Source organism: Rutidosis leptorrhynchoides, chromosome 11 (genome assembly GCF_046630445.1).
Source record: "Rutidosis leptorrhynchoides isolate AG116_Rl617_1_P2 chromosome 11, CSIRO_AGI_Rlap_v1, whole genome shotgun sequence".
Lineage (NCBI taxonomy): Eukaryota > Viridiplantae > Streptophyta > Magnoliopsida > Asterales > Asteraceae > Rutidosis > Rutidosis leptorrhynchoides.
In genome coordinates, this window is record NC_092343.1 from 54,075,933 (window position 1) to 54,097,323 (window position 21,391).

At 33.2% G+C, this 21,391-nt stretch overlaps 3 protein-coding genes across 3 annotated transcripts; 1 reads left to right on the plus strand and 2 right to left on the minus strand.

Annotated features, from left to right (window-relative positions):
* Positions 1-6,714: 6,714 nt before the first annotated feature.
* On the plus strand, positions 6,715-8,941 carry LOC139876565 (xyloglucan galactosyltransferase MUR3-like). Its single transcript, XM_071863902.1, has one exon. The coding sequence runs from the start codon at positions 6,784-6,786 to the stop codon at positions 8,695-8,697; it is 1,914 nt and encodes a 637-aa protein (XP_071720003.1). The 5' UTR covers positions 6,715-6,783; the 3' UTR covers positions 8,698-8,941.
* A 1,323-nt stretch (positions 8,942-10,264) lies between these two features.
* On the minus strand, positions 10,265-11,969 carry LOC139877403 (photosystem II reaction center PSB28 protein, chloroplastic-like). The gene is made up of 2 exons (XM_071864823.1): positions 11,796-11,969; positions 10,265-10,934 (listed from the first exon to the last, which is right to left on the minus strand). The coding sequence occupies exons 1-2, from the start codon at positions 11,872-11,874 to the stop codon at positions 10,465-10,467; spliced, it is 549 nt and encodes a 182-aa protein (XP_071720924.1). The 5' UTR covers positions 11,875-11,969; the 3' UTR covers positions 10,265-10,464.
* A 1,251-nt stretch (positions 11,970-13,220) lies between these two features.
* LOC139874584 (auxin-responsive protein IAA13-like) lies at positions 13,221-16,073 on the minus strand. Its single transcript, XM_071861994.1, has 4 exons — positions 15,751-16,073; positions 14,889-15,160; positions 13,447-13,555; positions 13,221-13,356 (listed from the first exon to the last, which is right to left on the minus strand). Exons 1-4 carry the CDS (start codon positions 16,071-16,073, stop codon positions 13,221-13,223), a joined length of 840 nt encoding a protein of 279 aa, XP_071718095.1.
* Positions 16,074-21,391: the final 5,318 nt, after the last annotated feature.

Consider the following 21,391-nt stretch of genomic DNA (forward strand, 5'->3'; position numbering starts at 1 on the left):
CAGGAAAATATCAAGAATCAGAACTGGATTAAGCATTTTCACAATCTATTGGGATGTATGAAATAAGAAAGAAGATTATAGGAGTGGTGAAAATAAATGAAACGGAAGAGGTCAATTTATAGCGAAATATCAGACATAACAATCAAGGCGGATTACGCATTTAATCAAATAAAATCCTAATTTCCGCAAATTCCGAAGAATCAAATCTTATTTATATTATGAAGATTTTCTATTCCTTAAATTCCGGAAATCAATCGTAACTACGTCAAAAGCTAAGACGAATCTCTATTCTTTCATTTCACTTTATTACGATAATTTCCCTCATACGCTTCGAGTAATTGGATTGTTTTATCCATATTATTTAACGGTGATAAAACTCTATTTATCAACACATATACGACATGAAAACATTTTTATTGTTAGTCATGACGACCTCACTCAAATTTTGGGACGAAATTTCTTTAACGGGTAGGTACTGTGATGACCCGAAAATTTCTGACCAAATTTAAACTTTAATCTTTATATTATTCCGACACGATAAGCAAAGTTTGTTAAGTTGAATCTCAATAATTTTAAACTATGTTCATACATTCATTTAACCTCGACCAAATTCCAATGATTCACGAACCATTATATGAACGGACATGATTATATATGTATATGTGTATATATTATAACTTGAAAACGTTAACAAAGTATTAGACGTATAATACTTTACACGAACGTATTTGTTTCGATACAGGTTTAATATAATTATCAACGGAATTAAAAGATAATATCAAATGATTGATTTATCAGATACATTATATGATCGTGAGTCTCTATTGAGAGGTCCACTTTGATTTAGGAAACCTTTCCTTTTTAACGATATTCGGAATAAATGGTAAAGTGACCTACAAGTAAGAACAAATATTTCAATTAACGATTACTAGACAAAGGTTAGTAGAGATTAACTTTCAACACAATGATTGTCTCGTGTCTTTTGATAAAGTTAATTATTTAGTTTTCTTAATATTGAAAACGTTTTACGACATAGATGAAACCTTTTAAAGAATGAATTTGAATATAACTAATTCTGGAAAACTAAATTATATTTATTCGATTTAGTTCAAATATATGAAAGCATTCTTCGAAATAATAGATTTTTAATTATTATAACGTTTCGATAAAAAGATGTGAATGTAATTAGTTTTAGAGAACTATAGTTATTCGATTTAGTATGGACACGTTTTTCGATATAATAGAATTTGATTGTTAAAATGTTTTTATGGATTTTCAATGATATGAAAATGAAAATAAAGATAAAATAAAGGTTTCTAATGAGCACCAACAGACTATAATATTTTATCTCAAGATTTCAAGTTAAAATGATGGAAATCACTAAACCTGCGCACTTGCACGAGAAAAATCATAACTAAATCATACTAACTCGAAAAAGGGTGATTCTGGTGTCCAGACGTCCGTAACTCAAAAATCTACAACTTTCGTGAAGACACCATACGCGGACCGCGTACCTATCTACGCGAAACGCGTAATGTTTGTCGACATAAAAAGTTTGTCGACATAAAAAGTGATGGCGGCTTTACTATTTATGCACGTTTCCTATTTTTTTTATTTAATATATTATTATTATTACTTTATTATATTATATTTATATTATTATATTATTATAATATTCATATATATATATGATCATATGTCGATAATTTACAAAAACACATGCATGATACATTTCTCGGGAGTATATGATCCCTTCTCACTTCCTCTTTTATCAAATACAAATATCCATCTATCTATCTACTTTGTATATTATTATTTATGTTATTATTATTAATATTAAGGTTATTAATATTACTATTAGTAATCTTATTATAATTAGTAGTATTATTATTACTACATATATACATAAAATACTACGACGGGAATATGCTCGGGTGATTTCAAAATAAGTTTTCAAATGGGTTTTAGCTACAGAAATTATGGGTTATAGTTATGGAGGTTATGGGTATTGTTCGAGGGTATTGCTCGTGAGTCAAACTAATGTTTATCATCTCCGTTGCGTCTACGTCCTTTCCTACAATATTGAATCACAATATTGATACGTTGAGATCTACGATTATTTTGCATTTCGAGTTTCGGTCACATTTCGGTGAATGACCTTATGTGCTGCTAAGGTGAGTTTCATAAGATCCCTTTTACTCTCTACATTTTTGGGCTGAGAATACATGCAAATGCTTTATTAACCGATATACAATATTTATATGTGTGAGTTTCATAAGATCCCTTTTACTCTCTACATTTTTGGGCTGAGAATACATGCAAATGCTTTATTAACCGATATACAATATTTATATGTGTGAGTTTCATTGATCCCTTTTTAATTGCTTTTGCAATATATATTTTTGGGCTGAGAATACATGCACTTTATTTTAAACGCAATGGATACAAGTACATACTAAATTCTACACTGAGTTTGAACCGAAAATCCCTTAGCTTTGGTAACTAGTAACTGCCAGTTATAAGAACTGGTGGGCGCGAGTAGTAGTATATGGATCCATAGGGCTTGATATCCCCGTCCGAGCTAGAGCACTAGCCTTTTAACGGACGTATGCTATTTGAGAAGCGTACACGTTGGTTTGCGTGTATTTTTAAGATGATTATACAAAGGGTACAAATTATATATACGTTAAGTTTAGTTACCAGGGTGCTCAATTTCGTAGAATATTTTGATAAACGTTTCTGGATGAAACAACTGAAAACTTGTGATTCACCTTTACATACAGATTATACGAAACAATAAAACTATGAACTCACCAACCTTTGTGTTGACACTTGTTAGCATGTTTATTCTCAGGTTTACTAGAAGTCTTCCGCTGTTGCTTATATGTTATACAAGTTATGTGCATGGAGTCTTACATGACATACTTTTCAAGGAAACGTTGCATTCACCAAATCATCATCATGTATCTTATTTTGACTGCATTGTCAACGGAAGTACTATTGTAAACTATTATTTACGGTGATTGTCTATATGTAGAAATCATCATATGTCGAAAACCTTTGATTTAAATATTCATTTATGGTGTGCCTTTTCAAAAGAATGCAATGTTTACAAAGTGTATCATATAGAGGTCAAATACCTCGCAAAGAAATCAATGAATGACGTATTGTCCATATGGATTTGGAGCGATCGTCACAATGCCAAAAAAATCGCCGTTCAAAAAAGAAAAATTAGACTTTTAAGATAAATTTTATGATACATAATATAATATATAGCTACAAATAAATGTTGACCGAGATATTCAGTTTATCGAATGTTGACCGAGATTTAACCGAGAAACTCAATTTATCGGTCATTGACCGATAAAATCAAAAGTTGACCGATTTTTTGAAACAAGAACTCGGCATCGTCCTGTGATTGAGTTATCGTTAAGTTCTCGGCTGATTTTTCCGATTTTTGCAACCATGAGTTACCTCATACACATTTTTTGTTAAGTTGCATGGAGGAGAGTGTATCGTTAAGAAAAATCTATGATAATTTTACGATCAAGAAAAATTTAGTCACTGACATAACAAAAATTTAGTTACTGAGATAATGACGATCAATCTTTTAAAAGAAATGATAACGTGATGCAGAAGTAGATTTGACAACTTATCTCTCAAATTCTTGGATTAGTCATCTCTATGTCTTAATAGACTAAAGAACTGTTTACTTAAATTACTTTTTTCTATAGTAAACCATTTTTCATTTACTTTTTTTTTATGCGAAGAGGTGTCTGATTATATGTCTTCTAGACACATGTTAATTTTTAGATTAAGTGATAAATTTTGTGACAAAAAAATATCAATTTTATTTACTGAATTATAAGTTGTGCAAATACAGATAATTAAGTGAAAAATAAACATGTCCTAACAATGCCTACTACACATATTTACAAACTTTTAAATGGTTAATATTTATGAAATGCGATTCAAATATTAATGTTGTTTTTTAGACACCTACACCCAAGCTTGAGTATGTACGTACTCGCTCTGATTTTTGTATCTACAGGGGTATACGGCTTATATAACTAGTACTAGTATAATAATATCTTTTATTTTATTTTTACTGATTGATCAACTACTCAACTGAACGTAACAAGACTTCTGTAATCTTTAACATTTATATAATATATTCTATTTTATTTTATATGTATTAGCTTAAAAGTACGATATAAGTTAAGAATCTCTCTATTTAAGTGTTAAACAAATATTATATTTTGGGTATTTGTGGCTCAACGCATAGATTGGGTCTACATCTTAATGAGGTACATGTGCAGGTGTTTAACTACAATTACTTTACTATCAAAGTATCAATCATTATTCATTAAGTTTTCAAAAAGGAAACTGAAATGTTATTTGTGGCGACTACTTCAGATAATTTGTTTACTTCGTATTCTATAAGATTTATAGTGATGGTAAATTCGATATGATTAATTTCATTGTTTGTGTATTGTACTTTACTATGTTTAATATTGTTCGATAGTTGTATGGTTCACACTATATCATAAAATTTGTCCAAGTTGAATGATTAGCAGTGGCGGAACTTGAACATTTATGTTAAGAGAGCCAAGATCAATGAAAATTTGAAAGTCTTTTTGAACCACAAATATATGTCAGAATATGAAAATAATAAATTGTAGCGGGGTGTGTCTTGTGTATTTTTTTTCTATTTATCATTTATCATTAGAACTACGAAAGTTACATTTATGTTTGTCAATAGATTAATGGTATGAAGTTATTAAAATACATTACATTACATGAAGACGATTGCTTGAAAAAATAATTATCATTGTCTCTTGAAAAAATAAGTACAATAAAGAATTTGTCAAATATTTTGGGAAGGCCACTTAAGTTAAAGGAATTAATTAGGCATCTGATACATATATAATTACACTATCACCTCTAAGTTTTGGGGAGGCGGTGGTCCTTTTTTGCCTCAAGAGAGTTCCGCCATTGATGATTAGAGCCAACATCAATTGTAATTCTTTCTGTTATCAGATCGCTTTTAATTTAAATTATTGTTTTTTCTAAAGAATAGTGAAATGTCATTAAATTTAAATTATTATTTTTTTTAAAAAAAATAGTGAAATGTCATTAAAAGAACTTTGAATGAGGTTTTTTCTTCAGATTATTTTGAGAAGAGAAATATAATTTATATATATATTTGTGACTTGATCGAGTTATTTCGTGATCGTTTTTAATCACTCTGGCCACTGAGAAATCGAACAAACAAGTCACTAAACCAAACTAACAACAAAAAAAGAAAGAAACCCAACACGAAACAAGCTACATCCTAAAAAACACAGCGAAATAAAGTGCACAACCAAAACGAAATCAACCAAACAAAAGACCCATAACCCCCATCAAGAAACAAACCATATCAAATTGCTATCAACTATTAGTAACCGGAGCTCCGGAAGCTTTTTTACCTGCCCGACCTAGAAACCTTTTCCTTTACCTAACAAAAGTGAACTTGTTGATGATGTTTTCAGAAGACACAGCTCCCAATGAACCGTTAAACCATTGTCAATCTTTCATGACAAATATTGGCACCGTTGGCAGCACCTAAAAATGTTGTGTCAATATTTCATCGCCAACATTTTCGTGAATTTCTAGTACAAATCATCACGGAGTGTATTGTTTTAATTAACTATACATTTTGTTTTAAAATTTATTTCGCGTGGTTCATTTAATTAATTTATGGTGGTTAATGGATGGTGTGATGATTGAGAGTGAAATGTGATGGGTTAGTGATATGAAGAAAATGATAATGTGGCGTTGATGTGACAGTGTTTAAATCTGAAGAAAGTCGTCTCAGTTGTCTTGGTTGGTAACACTCTTAGACTAGTTTTAAAAATGATGAGCAAAAATGGCGTGTTGAGGGGTAGGGGTGGGGTGTTTAGGGCGAGCGTGTTGATAAACTAGTAAATAATGGAGTAGTGTGTTGATTGACGTGTTGAATGATGTGTTAAAATATGATTGAAAGCTGGGTAAAAAATGATATAAAAAGAAAAAAAAAAGACCAATCAAAACCGAACATGTAAGCCAAACTCCTCAACACGCGACTCAACTTTTCCGTGCAACCAACGAGTACGCTCAGCCCAATTGGCCACCAGCTCGCCTTGCTAGGGGCTTGCTTGAGCTTGTTGGCTTCAAAATGAGTCTGAACATGCCTTGTTATTCATGGTGTTGGTGAATATCTTATACCTAATGACGTCATGAAAATCTCCACCTGGCACAACTCGTACTGCAACCGACACCTAGGTGAAATAGACGGAAAACGCCCTCACGCTAACCTACGCCACTTAAGCTAATCATACTAACTTACGCATTTTCAGCTTATTGACTGATTACTCAAATTAACAGTTTAACCCCAAAAATGCACAAAGTACGTATAATACACAATTCTTGACCATAACCTACACTCCAATTTCTTCCATTTCTCTCTCTAGAAACTTCCTCTCTCTACAATTGCATCTTCCAGTAAGTTTCATTGACCTTGATCTGTTTGATTTTGACTTACTAATCTAAATCAAAATCAAACTTACATTCACACATATTTGCCCTAATTTTATCAATTTCGTTTACATTCTCTCAATTATTCAATTGATTCAACTATTTATAATAACTTTTGCTCAATCTTAAGCTATACATATATACAATATACAATATATATGGAATAAATGTATATATTGTGTTTATGCTGTTAATGCTTATTAAATAATTGATTTATTTAAACTAATGAGACGCCGTTCACCGGTGAATTCATTATCATCAGATCATATGGAAAAAGGTGTTCATAAGTCACAACACTCTCGTGTTTGTGTGCTAGGGTTACTCTGTGTGTTTTTTTGGGGCTTTTTACTGTATTTCCATTTTGTTATAATTGGTGGTAGAAGTTATCAAGTTGATTCCATTTCGTCCGATTCAGTAACTTCGCAATCCATTCCGATTATTCGACCAATCACAACTAGTCGTCCTAGTCCCGTAGTCGATTTCGATCGTATTAATCGCGTAGAGAGTCATGATGTAGTTGAAAATAGAGATTTCAATAATGCTCAATCGAAAAATGAATCAGAGAATCACGATATAGAGCAGAGTAGAGATTTGGATGTAGCACAACCGAAAATTGATAAACCGGAGGCTGTAATTGAACAGAAACCGAAAATCGATAAACCAGAGGCTGTAATTGAACAGAAATCGAAAAATGATGAGTTTAGGTTTATGAAGGCGATGAAGACGATAGAGAATAAGAGTGATCCATGTGGTGGGAGATATGTATATGTTCATGATCTTCCATCTAAGTTTAATGAAGATATGCTTAAGGAATGTAGGAGTTTAAGTAAATGGACAAATATGTGTAAGTTTACAACAAATGCTGGTCTAGGGCCACCATTAGAGAATACGGAAGGTGTGTTTTCGGATAGTGGATGGTATGCAACAAATCAGTTTGCAGTTGATGTTATTTTTAGCAATAGGATGAAACAATACGAGTGTTTAACTAATGATTCTTCGATTGCTGCTGCTATTTTTGTACCTTTTTATGCTGGTTTTGATATTGCTAGGTATCTTTGGGGGTATAATATATCGATGAGAGATGCTGCGTCTCTTGAACTTGTTGATTGGTTACAAAAGAGACCCGAGTGGAGTATAATGGGCGGGAAAGATCACTTTCTTGTTGCGGGTCGCATCACGTGGGATTTTAGGAGGTTAAGTGAAGAGGAAAACGATTGGGGGAGTAAACTTTTGTTTTTACCGGCTGCTAAAAATATGTCGATGCTTGTTGTTGAGTCTAGTCCTTGGAACGCGAATGATTTTGCGATACCGTATCCGACTTATTTTCACCCGTCAAAGGACGCTGAGGTGTACGCGTGGCAAGATCGAATGATGAATTTAGAAAGGAAGTGGCTTTTTAGTTTTGCGGGGGCCCCACGTCCCGATAATCCAAAGTCAATTCGTGGTCAAATTATCGATCAATGTAAGAATTCGAATGTGGGTAAGCTTTTGGAGTGTGATTTGGGTGAAAGCAAGTGTCATTCGCCTAGTAGCTTAATGCAAATGTTTCAAAGCTCGGTTTTTTGTTTACAACCGCAAGGTGATTCGTATACGAGAAGATCAGCTTTTGACTCGATGTTAGCTGGTTGTATTCCGGTCTTCTTTCATCCTGGTTCTGCGTATGCGCAGTACACATGGCATCTTCCGAAAAACTACACGAAGTATTCAGTTTTCATCCCAGAAGATGATCTTCGTAAAAAGCATATCAGTATAGAAGAACGGCTCAGTCAAATCCCTCAAGATCAAGTCAAGATGATGAGGGAGGAGGTTATAAATTTGATCCCAAGGTTGATTTATGCGGACCCTCGTTCGAAATTAGAGTCTCATAAAGATGCATTTGATGTTTCTGTTCAAGCGATTATTGATAAGGTGACGAGAATAAGAAAAGACATAATTGAAGGACGCAATAATGACGATTTTATTGAGGAGTTAAGTTGGAAGTATGCTTTATTAGGTGAAGGTGAGTATGTGGGCGTTCATGAGTGGGACCCGTTCTTTTCTAAACCGAAACCGAACGATGGAAACAGTGATTCAGATGGTTCTGCAGCAGCTGAAGCGGCGAAAAATTCTTGGAAAAATGAACAAAGAGATCACTCATGATCAAAATTAAATTGAGGTTTGTTTGTTTAAAGTTTAATTGTCGTTGATACATGATATGATATTAGAGGTTACTATTTAGTTTGTGGTTTGCCTGTTTAATACTTGAAGCAGGAAGCAAAAAAGCCGTAATTTTGCCATTAATTAATATAAATTATAAAGTTTTTATCTTGTCATATTGTTGATTCTTTGTAATGATATTCTTATACACATGCTATTTAATTTACATTAGCTCTTATTGAACATTTGATCCTTTAGTAGTACTTAAACACGAATGTACACCTTTTCTTTAGATGTGGGAATTTCAACTCTTTCTTTTGGGTTGATTCGGTTTCTTTGTTGGTGTATCTGACGTGTTAAACAGTTTCAAAGTTGCCTAAAATGTATTCAACTAGTTTAATGCACAATGCCTCGGAATTAAGTTATTAAAAAGCAGCTGCTACTTGAATTGATATAATCTTTGGATGATTTATATGATATATGAGCCATAAGATATGAGCTTATGATTTTAGACTAAATTTCGGGTCGTTTTTTTTTTTAAGTAAATAGTGTTTTGGTTAACCCAACATGTTTCTAATTGCACATAAAATTCCATTGATGACCCGGCTAGGTTTGACCCGGCTTGCAAGTGCACCCATGTTAGATTCACTGGATCTGAATCAGATCTGTTTTTTTGACCATGTTGGTGTGCCAGTAGGGAAGAATTAAAATTCTTATGGGCATCTCATTTTTTTCTGCCTGTAAACGTGTTTAACACTACTTTTTCATTTTATTATAAAATACACAACCAGTTAATTGAAATTGAAAGGTTGACTTGGTGTATTTTTCATACATCTAGCCGGTGTTCATATTATTTTATTTGACAAATATATAAAACAACTTGAAGTTTTATATAATTTGCAGTTAGCAAACTCATCAACTATAGACTCAGTGGTAAGTCTGGGCCACAACCGATCCACAGAACAGCCCAATGCAAATGGGCTACCTCAATACAAATGGGCCACCCAAAAATTTATCGATTACCAAGAGAAATGAATCTGGTAATTCATCAAGAGAAATGAATCAGACTGGCAATAAGGCATAGGCGATTTACATACTACATCACTAAAAAGTAATCATACAACAATGTAATGCATAATTGTTGGTATATGACTAATTTTGATGGTGTACAAATCACTACCCCTCCCATAACTGTACATATGTGTAGCCACTTTTTGAATCTTTGGTAACCAATCAGTAGCATATCAACTAGCAATTTGACAATTAACATACAGTAAATAATGCTTAAATTAGTAACTATAAGATATTAACATGATCTACATCAAAGTTTGATACAACACACTTGGATCATCAAACACAAAACTTATTGTTTTAAAAGAGAAGTTAATAGGTAAGACGACAATGGTACCCAACATTAGGCTGATAACATGTATATGTTCCAAGTCCATCATTACTGACAATCGAACCGAATAACTCTCAAAAGATCTGTATGAACCGCAATAATCAAAACTACTATCGTAGGATCACATAGTGAACAGTTTATTTGTAAACAAAAAAAAAAAAAAAAAAAAAAAATATCGTAACTTTATAGATCCGAATGTGATGGGTCAGAACTCAGAAGATATTGATAGTAAATGATATCTCAAATGTGTCACATTTCGAATAATCTAATTACAGTAAACAAAACCACAATACGCGCAACAAAATTCAATGAAAATCGTTTTATGAGAGATTTGGTAAATCAAATGTAACGATTTTTACGCTTCCTTATTAACTTTTAATGAACTGCAAGCCGTTAACATTAGCATAACGCTCCATAAACCTCATAAACCTGTCCCAATCTCGTGGAGTACGCATAACATACTTAGCTTCGATCCCTGCAGGTCGTCCGTTAACAAATTTTGCACTAACATCAACAGATTGCAATGTTCCTTCTTCATCAATCATGAAAAATCCAGTTATGTCTCCAACTTCACCAGACGAGTCAAAAACTGACGGTTCGTTGAACTTGAAAATTGCTTGACCGTTTGTTCCGTCTCTTGATTTCGTTAGTTTTACATCTGGTATTGTTTGTTCATCTCTACCTGGTATGAACTGAATACTTGGTTTAACCATTTGTATGGTTAGTGAAAACGTGCGAGAAGTGTTTAGCCGTCGAGTGGGTTGTGAAATGGGTAGGGTTAGTGCTTGACCATTGAACGCTGAACGCGAACTGTGACTAACAACTCCTGATGTTATCCCTATGCACAAACAATAAAAGATTTGTCAGTTACATATCTCACAAGTTGAGTTCTATAAGTGTTTTTATTTCTTTTTATATTTTCCATTATAATTATATGTTTAGCACTTTTTTTCTACTATGACCAAAACCTAGCCCAACAAGATGGACATAACAGAGAACCACTATAAAACCAATAATAAAAGGAGTATCACATCAACTTATATATTTGAATCATTTTATATGTGACAAATGAGTTTGCATCCAACAAACTTATGGTACATATATTTTCAAAAAAAATTGCACCAAATTTTATTTATCTGATTGTTGTAAGTGCAATTATAAATTAGGGAAGTACTTTTCTGACAATGAAGAAAAGAACATTTTTTGTTTGCTTTTCTTACAATGATAAAAAAATTGGTACTCTTGTCCTTTTTACTTATGTAAAATCTTACTCCGTAATTAAGAACATATGATAAGTTGATCAAAAACTTTTTCATATGTGATAGTGGATAAGCAATTTCAACCAGTTTGAAATTAAATAACCACTATCACATATGAAAAAAAATTTGATCAACTTATCATATTGTTCCAAATTAAGATTATACATAAGTAAAAAGGATCTTAAATTGATCATTTGAACTTAACAATGTCATTATACAAAAACTAATGATAATTATATATTCTTAAACTGTATGTTCTTTTTTTTTTTTTTTTTTTTTTTTTTTTTTTTTTTTTTTTTTTTGTCCTAGACAATTAAATTGAGAACGAGAGAGTATACGACTATATGTACATTTATACAAATTCATATAATTATTGCAAGAATGAATGTACTAAGAAGATAATTAAGCTAAAATGAAGGAGAGTTTAAATATGTAATTACCTGAAAGAAAACAACTTGGCTTTTGGGAAGTATGAGAAATACATGGTGAAGAATAAGCTATAGTTTGTAGAGTTGCCATTGAAATGCAATATTGTGTCTCTTTTGATATCAGAAAAACAGAGATGGTTTTATGGTAGTGTAATTCTTGGTGTTGTGTATTCTTGTTGGTGTGTTCAAATGGTAGCCATTCAACTGGAGGGATAAGGGAATTAGTTTTTTAAATCAAAAAACATCTAGACAAGACTAATTTTTTGTTCTAGATGTGTACTTAGTGCATTGATAATTGTACATTGACTTGGATTTAGGATATTCTTTAATAATTTAACTTTGTAAAGCGCCCATCATGAATACTTAGATTAGATTGTACGGATTAGTATATTAACAACCATCTTCTACCTATCTACTAGGTCACTTTAAGAAGTTTTAGGGCGTTAACCCCCACCCTATAAAGATCTTATCTTGGACGGTTTACGGTTAGAAAAAAGGATTTGTAACGGCCATAAACTAAACTACGGAGTAATAAAGTTTTTCTTGTAAAAAATTACTCGATCAACAGAAATATTTTTTACTCATGTATGTATTTTCCAAGGAAAAATACATCCATGATCAATGATATGAGAGGGGTTGTTTGAGGCGTCAACGTCATTAATCTCCGGTCCGGTTACCGTGATAACTCATGCTCGAGATGATGATCTCGGGAGAGTGGTTAACGAATTGCCCGCCGGCCGATAGTCGGCAGGGGCGTAACTTAGTGTATCACAAAGGGTTATCCGCCCCACCTGGATTTAACGGGGAAAAAAATTTTACACTAAAAAATATATTTTTTTTACCAAGAAATAAGGTTTTTTTTTTTTTTAGTGTTTACCCCTGCTTACTTTGGAAAATTTATTAAATTTTTACACTCGCCCCATCTGTATCCGAGTTCAAGTTCCGTCACTGATAGTCGGAATCTATCGACAGCGAAGATAGAAAACCCTACGAGATCCGTAGGTAAAAACCCTGGCGATGGTGGTGGTGCTTCGATCGTAGGGACAGTTGTGGAGGAGAGATCCGCCGATGAAAACGTATGTGTTGCGATGAGGGGACTGTGTACTTGATGTAGGTTTTACCTCATATTTATAGATGGAAATTAGAGTTTAGATGACTTTGTGGGCCAAGTTAATCGTGTAGCTGGGTGAACCCTACGTCATCATATAGTCTGTATACAGTCTATCCAGGTATCACGTGCATACACAATTATGAAAGAACTCAAACTCCGATTACGGAAAATATGTTCATTTCATTAAACATAGGACATAATTACATTATCAAGAAATCCAAATGATCGAGAATCGCCTAAACTGATAGGATTAATGACAACATTGAACCAAAAAGAACTTGGTTGAGTTCATCGATCCGAAAACTAGACCATTCGTATATGTGACATCAAGTATCGTTGATTCTTCGTCTTGTGTTCCTTTCTTGACACGTTTGTGCTTCAATAGTACGTTGATGGCTACCAAGATTGTTAGATTCAGAATTTCTCATGATCCGAAGTCGCTTTACTGAGCTTAAAAACATCCTGAAATTAAATAAAGTTACCATTACAAGATTTAAATAACTAAACTATAACAAGATAAAAGCAGATTCATTTAATGGTGATGAAACGTACGGCCAAGGAACGTCACCGACAAGCATACAGTCTCCATCTTTGTCTTCATAAGTAAGTACGAACTCAGATGTCGCATCGAGCAGCTTTGACAGACCTGTTTTGCGCGACCCTATAGACCATAAACACCGTCAATCTAGTATTCTAGGCATTGTTGTAAAAGTCGGTTGACGCGTCAGTTTGGGGACTAAGCCCGTCCCGAATCGCCCAAAAATGCCTTAAAAGTCAGTCAACCCTAAAAGGTCGGGTATGAGTCGGTCAAAGTCAAAGTTAGGTAAAAAGTTTTATATTTTCTAAAAAATAGATTGTGTCATATACTGTGTGAAATATTTATATTTTATGTTTTATATATTTATGTGCAATGAATATATGATTAATTTATCTATTACTAAAAGTCAATGTTGGTCAACGTCTTTCTCGTCCCTCCAAGGTCCCGACCGAGGCTGGCTCGCGACTATTTCAACCTTGATTATCTCGTCCCTCCAAGGTCCCGACTGACTCGGCGCTGTCTCGGACTTTTAAAATCTTGATTTTAGGCTCAGCATAACAATATTTATGTTTAAAGAAATTAAAAAATGTCGCAATTTCAACTCATTTAATTGTGAAAGGGTTAACTTAGGATGTGCGATATATATATCAAACGGGTCAAAAAATAATTAACCGGAAGTGAAATTGGTCGAGGAGGGTAAACGTTACCTAAAGCCTATTCTAAAATGCATATAACCTCCCAAATCGTTTTGAAAGATTCAATTACTGTCGTCATTATTATATTATAATCAAAAATCAAAATTTATGCATTCAATGATTATACACAAATGGATAAAAACCTCAGGCTTGATTTAAAACTCATGGAAATTTGATTCTACCATTTCCATGGCGTCTCTTTTTTATTACTTTTTATCATGTATGTATTTATTATATTATATTATTTGTATTTATTTATTTATTAATTTCATTTTATTTAAATTATTTACTTCATTTATTTCTATTCTTATTTTTATTTGTTTTGTTTTATTTTATTGTCTCCTACTTTTTGGGCAGGAAGGTCCTCTTGGAAACAATATCTTTATCCGTCGAATAGAGAGAGTGAGTACTTTCCTTACTCTTGTGAGTGTTTCACTCGGGTGGAGAAATGATTTCTCTTTATTCTAGGATAGAGGAAGGATTGTCTACGTCTCACCTCCCCATACCTCACTCATGTGAGATTGGGTCTGTTGTTATTGTTGTTGTGGATAAAAAGTATTTGCCCCCTTTACACTCTTGATTACTTAAAAATTACTCCACATGTTTTGACATGAACCAAATAAAGATCACCTACCCAAGTAACCCAACCCGCCCATATTGCCACTTCATGTACATATGCATAATCCTGAAACTCCTTAATCAAGAACATAATACCAAAACAAACTAAATGTAGTAAATTTAAAAACATAAGATGAACTCACGTTTTGGACAGAACATATCTTCCAACGTTCGAGCCAATGTTTCATATGAAGTATGAGCATTGAGATCAACTTTCCTTCCAATTAACGTTCCATCCATATTCACTTTTACAGATTGATAAACTTTGTTGAATTCCCGTTTTTTCGTCTCAGAACAACAAACGTCTTTTTTCAAAGTTGTCTTTGGTTCAGGTTCGGAGTTAGATTCTTCATCGGGTGACTTTGTTTGATTAACCAATCTGTGACCTCTTCTTATTGGAGGCCATCCAACCACACTACAATAATACGATTCAAACGCTGAATTAGGGTTACAATTATAGAAATTTGAGCTCTAGTTAAACAATCAGTAATTTGGATTTTTGAAACAGAGTCACCATCAAGCCCCAAATCCTTCATTTACAAATTTAATTAAAAAAATATATATATTACATTTTCTATTTTTATTCCTGTATAATGTACAGCATGTAAAATCAAAGTATATCCAAATTACATTAAATGTTCACTAGATAAATAAACATATCATGTATTGATTCAATTTTCTTTTTGGCCTTCATTAGGAATATGTATGTTTGAAACATCTAGTTTTTGGAAACCAATTTTCCAAATTATGATCCAAATTAAATACTTTATACTATACATATAATACCTTTTTAGTAAACAATATCAATATCAATATCAATATCAATATCAATGAAGTACCAACATTCCATATAAGTCCATTTCATATAAAATTCACCTTTAATTGTAATAGTATGCATCAAAATCAAGAAACTAACAAACAATTTTGCCTATAATCATGAACTTTGATAAAAACACATACACACAATTAGGGTAACAAAATTAAAAGGGGGTTTAAATTAATTACCTAGGAGGAGAAACAGAAACATGGGGAAGATCTTTAGCAGTCAAGATTCTAGCATACTTACCCCACCCAACAACTGAATTTATTGAATTTAAACCACCGCCACCACCACCACCACCTATACTCAATCCAAGCCCTAATTCAAGATTTTTATCATCATCAACAACAAATTGAAATGGTGATGATACTTCAGCTAACATAACATTATTCTTGCTGGTCAACATTGACCCACCGGTGGTTGATTCATCGGATGACACCCCACCACCACCACCACCACCACCACCGTCGCCGGAAAAACTACCTAATAATCCAAACCCACCATTCATTTTCAAAAAAGATTGCAACTTTCAAAGAAAAATTGAAACTTTTTAAGAACCCAATTTGAAAAATAAAACAAGGCAACTGAATTTGGTTAGAAATATAGAGAAAAAACACATTTTTATCAAATTTTTGAATGAAGATGGGCGGTGGGACCAAGGTGTCGGCTTTATGCGCTTCATATTTCATCATTTTCTTCTACAGAATTTTGTCCCCAAATGGGATGCAGTTCTATGCAGGTCACATGGAATAGTAATTTGTACATTTTTCTGGAGTTGTTGTACCTTACTTAATTTAGTCACACTCAAATAATCACAGAGAAAAGGCTTCTGGATAACCATCATAGTTTTCATTTTTCAACGCCAGATAGTACAATACAACTCTGCACACTTTTGTTTGTTACATTTAAAATTATTTAATTTTATATATTTAATTTTTTAATTTCTTCTTCGAATAAACTCGCAATTATTATAGCTACATCGACTTATGATTGGTGTCGTAGTTTTTTTCTAACTTGCAATTATTATAGCTACATCGACTTAACCAACCACGCGTTCATCTCCCGCAATTGCATAATCAACTCTGAAGGAAACCCGACCCAATTTGAGAACTTGAGCGGTAAAATCTTCCTCCCCGACTGCCTCTGCAATGTGATGTGCGGAAGACACCCTTGAGTGAATTCAAAGGTAAAGGGTCAACTTTGTGCGCAATGTTGCACCCCACGGAAGTCGAACTCCTGACCTCTCGCTAAGAGAGGCAGACCACTATCACATGAGCTACAACACAAGGTTTATTGGTGTCGTAGACTCGTAGTTGGTTCAACTTTTTTTATAATGAGTAATCTCCCTATGAACGAGCACATTGGCTCTGCCACAGCAGGTAAACTTCAGTCATCACCTTTATGTAACGTAAAGCACCTTCCATTATAAACCCTAATTAGGTTCAAGAGGACATTGTCAAGGATTATATTCAAGACTTACAACTTCAATAAGAGTCCTGATGACCACTTAAGCAAAGTCCAAGTAGTTTAGTTGGTTCAAACTTTCAGTTAGATTAGTGAGTTAATCGATGTAAAATTGAGCTTGACTCCAGGAAGAATGCAAGTGTGTTTTGTGTAACTTTATATTAAAGATAAGAATCATATATAAAACAATGTAAATTAAAATTGCCTTTAAATTAAGGGCAAGGGGTCACATTCCAAGTTAAGTGACCTTTGGTCTAGATTGCAAAAACATTTGTTTGGGGTGGATTTTCCAATTCTCTACTTGTATATCATCGCTGATTAGCTTCTTACAATATTATATGTTATCAATACTAATATTTATCTGATTGTGGATTTGTGGTTATCTTTAAGTGTGAAATAAGACTTTAATTAGGTAGAAAATAGTTGCTTTGTGTTTCTTTTCGAAACAAAAGAAAATGGTTACTCTTGTTAAATCAAGTTGAAGGTGCATTATTGGGTAAATGGCTTTCTTGAGGTATCATTAAGTTAATGGTCAAGCATAATCACCAAGGAAATGCCTGAGTGGTATATGAGGGCGGCCTGCTTGTTCTCAACGAGTAGGCGCAAGTTCGATTCTAAAGAGGTCTTAATCTAATTGGTATTGCCAACAATTAGCTTCTCGGAGGGGGTTTTCCCAACCTTCAACCGTACTGTCAGGGTTGTTGCGATTTGGATTTCCTCATAATGCTTGTAGGTGGCATATGATCGCGAAAGTGGTTAAGTCCATTCTAGATGATGTCAATATCAACGTTCAAATAAAAAATGGTAAGCATAAAATGACTTTAGTGTAATAGGTTGATGATTAACGAATTTAGGAGTGATCAATCTTTAAACAATCATATAAACGTTTAGTACAATCATGTTTAATGTGAAAACAATTGAGGGTAGTTTAGCAGTTTGATCGTCGTAGATAGATCTGGATAAATCAACCATTGTATGAGGGTCCTTTTGGTTCTTAATTGTGTGTTATGTGTGTCTGAGTTAGTACTAAGGTTTAAATTCATAGAGAACCGAGCAACGGCAGTTATGTACATAGAATTGTTAGGTAATAATAGTTCATTAAGAAAGCTTTTAAAAGAATAACAGTTATTGTTACGAAGGATAAAATCGTTCTTAACAAGTTGCGTCCATTAGTGGAGTGCGAGAATTTAGGGCGAGCTATAGACCAAGTCTATGAATCATTTTGACGCATAAACCTCGGGGCGTTTTACGACGCCACGTAATCGGCATATGGAGAGGAAGGAGCACTCGTAACAATTCACTAACAATTATACGCTTCACAACCATTATAATTGTAATAATTTTTGGGATAGTATAGATTTATGGGCATAAAGACAAGCACATCATTATTTAACGTGAAAAAGACTCAAAGTTTGATGCATTAAAGTTAAAAAATATACATCAATAATCAAATAATTCATTAATTAATTAATAGTAGTATTCGATAAACAGAGTTTAGGCGCAAGTAAAGGGGCATATTGTGAAATGTGTCTAAAGTCAGGTGAAAAACTGAAAGTGGTAAAACTTGAAAAAAAAAAAAAAAAAAAAAAAAGATCAAGGAAAAAACAGGGTGAATCAAAAGGACAAACAGAATAGATATGTAGCCCCACGCTTCTTTTTAACTTATATTTTCACCTTAAATTAGTACTCCGTAATTTAGTACGTAGTACTTTTTTTAATAAATCTACAATAAAAACTCTATTGAATAATACGAGTAAGTTATAGAGTACTCCGTAACTCATATTCATCGGTTCTAATTTAATTATTTTTAAATAAATTATGTACTTTTTATTTACTTTTAAATTTTAACCCTAACGTTTACATGATCTTTTTTTTTTTTTTTTAACATACATACTTTAAAATACAAAGAAATTACAATGAGGCGAGAGTATTAATGAATATTTTACAACGGATTTATCTGAGTAACTAGTGAAATGACCCGTATAACTACGGATTTGTTTAAACGAAACAGTTTAATGATTTTTTTTATGTATTAAGTGAACGTAAATGCTAAAGTCATTTAGTTTAATAATGCGTGGAACCACAGATTTCGACTAAGAAACTCGTCGTTGTTTAAACATATTGATATACTTAACTTGGTCAGCAACATTTATTCTCCCACGACCTTCTTCCAATTTTCATCACAATTTTCATTACAATTACTATTTTCCTTGTCATAAAAGCCTAAATTACAACATTTTACTGAGACATGTATTTCGTATACATATGTAACGTAATTAATCCCGTAAAGAGAACCCATATTATTTGAATAATAATAATAATAATAATAATAATAATAATAATAATAATAATAATAATATGATAATAGAGTGTAACGATTTTTCGACTTGCTTTTGTGCCTTGTATTTTAGCGAAACTACGTATTTGTGCGTACTGTGTTACTTTATTACTCCGGAACCTTGGCACACGTGTTTTATATTCATATATATTTTAAAACGTGCCTTGGTGTATGTAGAATGCTTAACTTGTCCACCGGATGCTTTATAACCGTTAGTGTTACTTGCCGTTACGAATAAACCGCATACTGCGCGCACGTTTGATTTTTGTCAGAACCGGAATATTTGGACAGCGAAATATTAATTATTATTTTATAATAATAATTACTTGGACCTTTGGATGCTTAATTTTATTTATTTAATTGCTAGAGCCCAATAATTAGTCTTGTTGGACTTTCTACTTTGATGGGCTCAAGCCCACCCTACTTTAGCTAGTGACCCAATTAATTAGCCCAAGTATTATTACTAGTGACCTATAATAATAAATAAATAAATAAATTAATTAATTAGTGAGTCATACTAGCCATTTGGATAAGGATTATCAACTTTATCACATGAGATTCTAGCATAAGGACACACTTTAGACACCATTAGCCAAAAAGCAACACTTTGTCTCCCCCCTCCCCTCTAAAACCGTCGGCCACCAAGGCCACCATGGCCTTGTCCATGTCATCAATCCTTGTCATTTCATTTGCTTATAAATACTAGTCATTTGCCTCTCATTCTAACACTTGATCATTTAGTTTTCACACACACTTGTTCTTTCTTTTTTTCCTTTCTAGTATCACTTGTAAGTTTTTTTTTTCTTCCTCTTTTCCTTATCATTTTCGTGTACCATCATCATCATTATATGAAGATCAAGTTCCATTTAGCTTTGATCTTGGTTACATCTTGTTGATTCAAGCATGAATCCTTCAAGAACATTGAAGATTCAAGCTTTCTAGCTTTGAATCTTCACCAACTTTGTAGATCTATATTTTTCTTACTTTAATCTTGTTGTTTTGTTAAAAAGATTCAAACTTTTATTTGTTATCTTCATATATCTTAAAGATCCAAGCTTTATGCTTCAAGATCTTCAAGAACAACCAAGATGCAAGCTTTCTAGCTTGAATCTCCATATATTTTTGTTAGATCTAAATTTTCTAACTTATGATCTTGTTATTTTGTTAAAAAGATTCAAACTTGTGTTTGTTATCTTCATGAAACTTAAAGATCCAAGCTTTATGCTTCAAGATCTTCAAAAACACTAAAGGTTCAAGCTTTCTAGCTTTGTGACCTTATAAATTGTGTGAAAGGGATCCAAGCTCTCTAGCTTAGGGTTCCATCACCTCATTTGACTTAGATTATGTTTATACTTGTTTGATTGATGTAAAGTTTGTAGCTTTAGTTGTAAATGTGACTTGTAATTGTGTTAAGACTAATGATATGATGTAACCTTGGTTCATCATCCATCTAAGACTCTTAAATGAGTTGTGTTCTTACTTGGTCTTAACATATTGTGTGTTGATGGTAGAATCCTAGTCAAAGTGATGCTAAACCATCAACGAGTTGTACACTTGAAGCTACAAGCATCAAGGATGAGAACCGTGATGAGCATCAAGCACCAAGAACCCCACCGGAGCACTTGTCCACTGATTTTTGTATCTGATCAGACCACCTGGGCTACTGGAAAGTTGATTTTCAGTTAGTTCGGTTCGAGTATATGATTTTCCAATTAGGCCTCGTCTTAATCCGAGTTACGGTTTAGGATTTATGGCCCTCCGAGAGTCACTACACCCTATTAACGTTGTGCTGAAATTTCTGACCTACTCGCACTTAAACCGTCGTCACGGTCAAACGAAGACGAGTTAGGTTCTGAAAATTGGTCAGCTGTTAGGGGACTCATATATGGAGCCATAGCCACTGACTATGCGTCTTTTCGATTTACGTAGAGGTCGTAGCAGCTGACCGAAGTCAGCCTATTGTTTCGATCTCTATTCTTGTCGAACTTACTTAGCTTTTATGATGATGAATGGTGATGATTATG

What these genes read in the sequence shown, in the direction of transcription:
- LOC139874584 (XM_071861994.1), bottom strand. Translation starts at nt 16,073, where the DNA reads ATGAATGGTGGGTTTGGATTATTAGGTAGTTTTTCCGGCGACGGTGGT. An exon ending in AGATATGTTCTGTCCAAAAC is followed by an intron (nt 13,556 to 14,888) that starts GTGAGTTCATCT and finishes TATGGTCTATAG; the next exon opens with GGTCGCGCAAAACAGGTCTG. An exon ending in GTCGGTGACGTTCCTTGGCC is followed by an intron (nt 13,357 to 13,446) that starts GTACGTTTCATC and finishes ATTTAATTTCAG; the next exon opens with GATGTTTTTAAGCTCAGTAA.
- LOC139876565 (XM_071863902.1), top strand. Translation starts at nt 6,784, where the DNA reads ATGAGACGCCGTTCACCGGTGAATTCATTATCATCAGATCATATGGAA.
- LOC139877403 (XM_071864823.1), bottom strand. Translation starts at nt 11,874, where the DNA reads ATGGCAACTCTACAAACTATAGCTTATTCTTCACCATGTATTTCTCAT. An exon ending in GCCAAGTTGTTTTCTTTCAG is followed by an intron (nt 10,935 to 11,795) that starts GTAATTACATAT and finishes GTTTGTGCATAG; the next exon opens with GGATAACATCAGGAGTTGTT.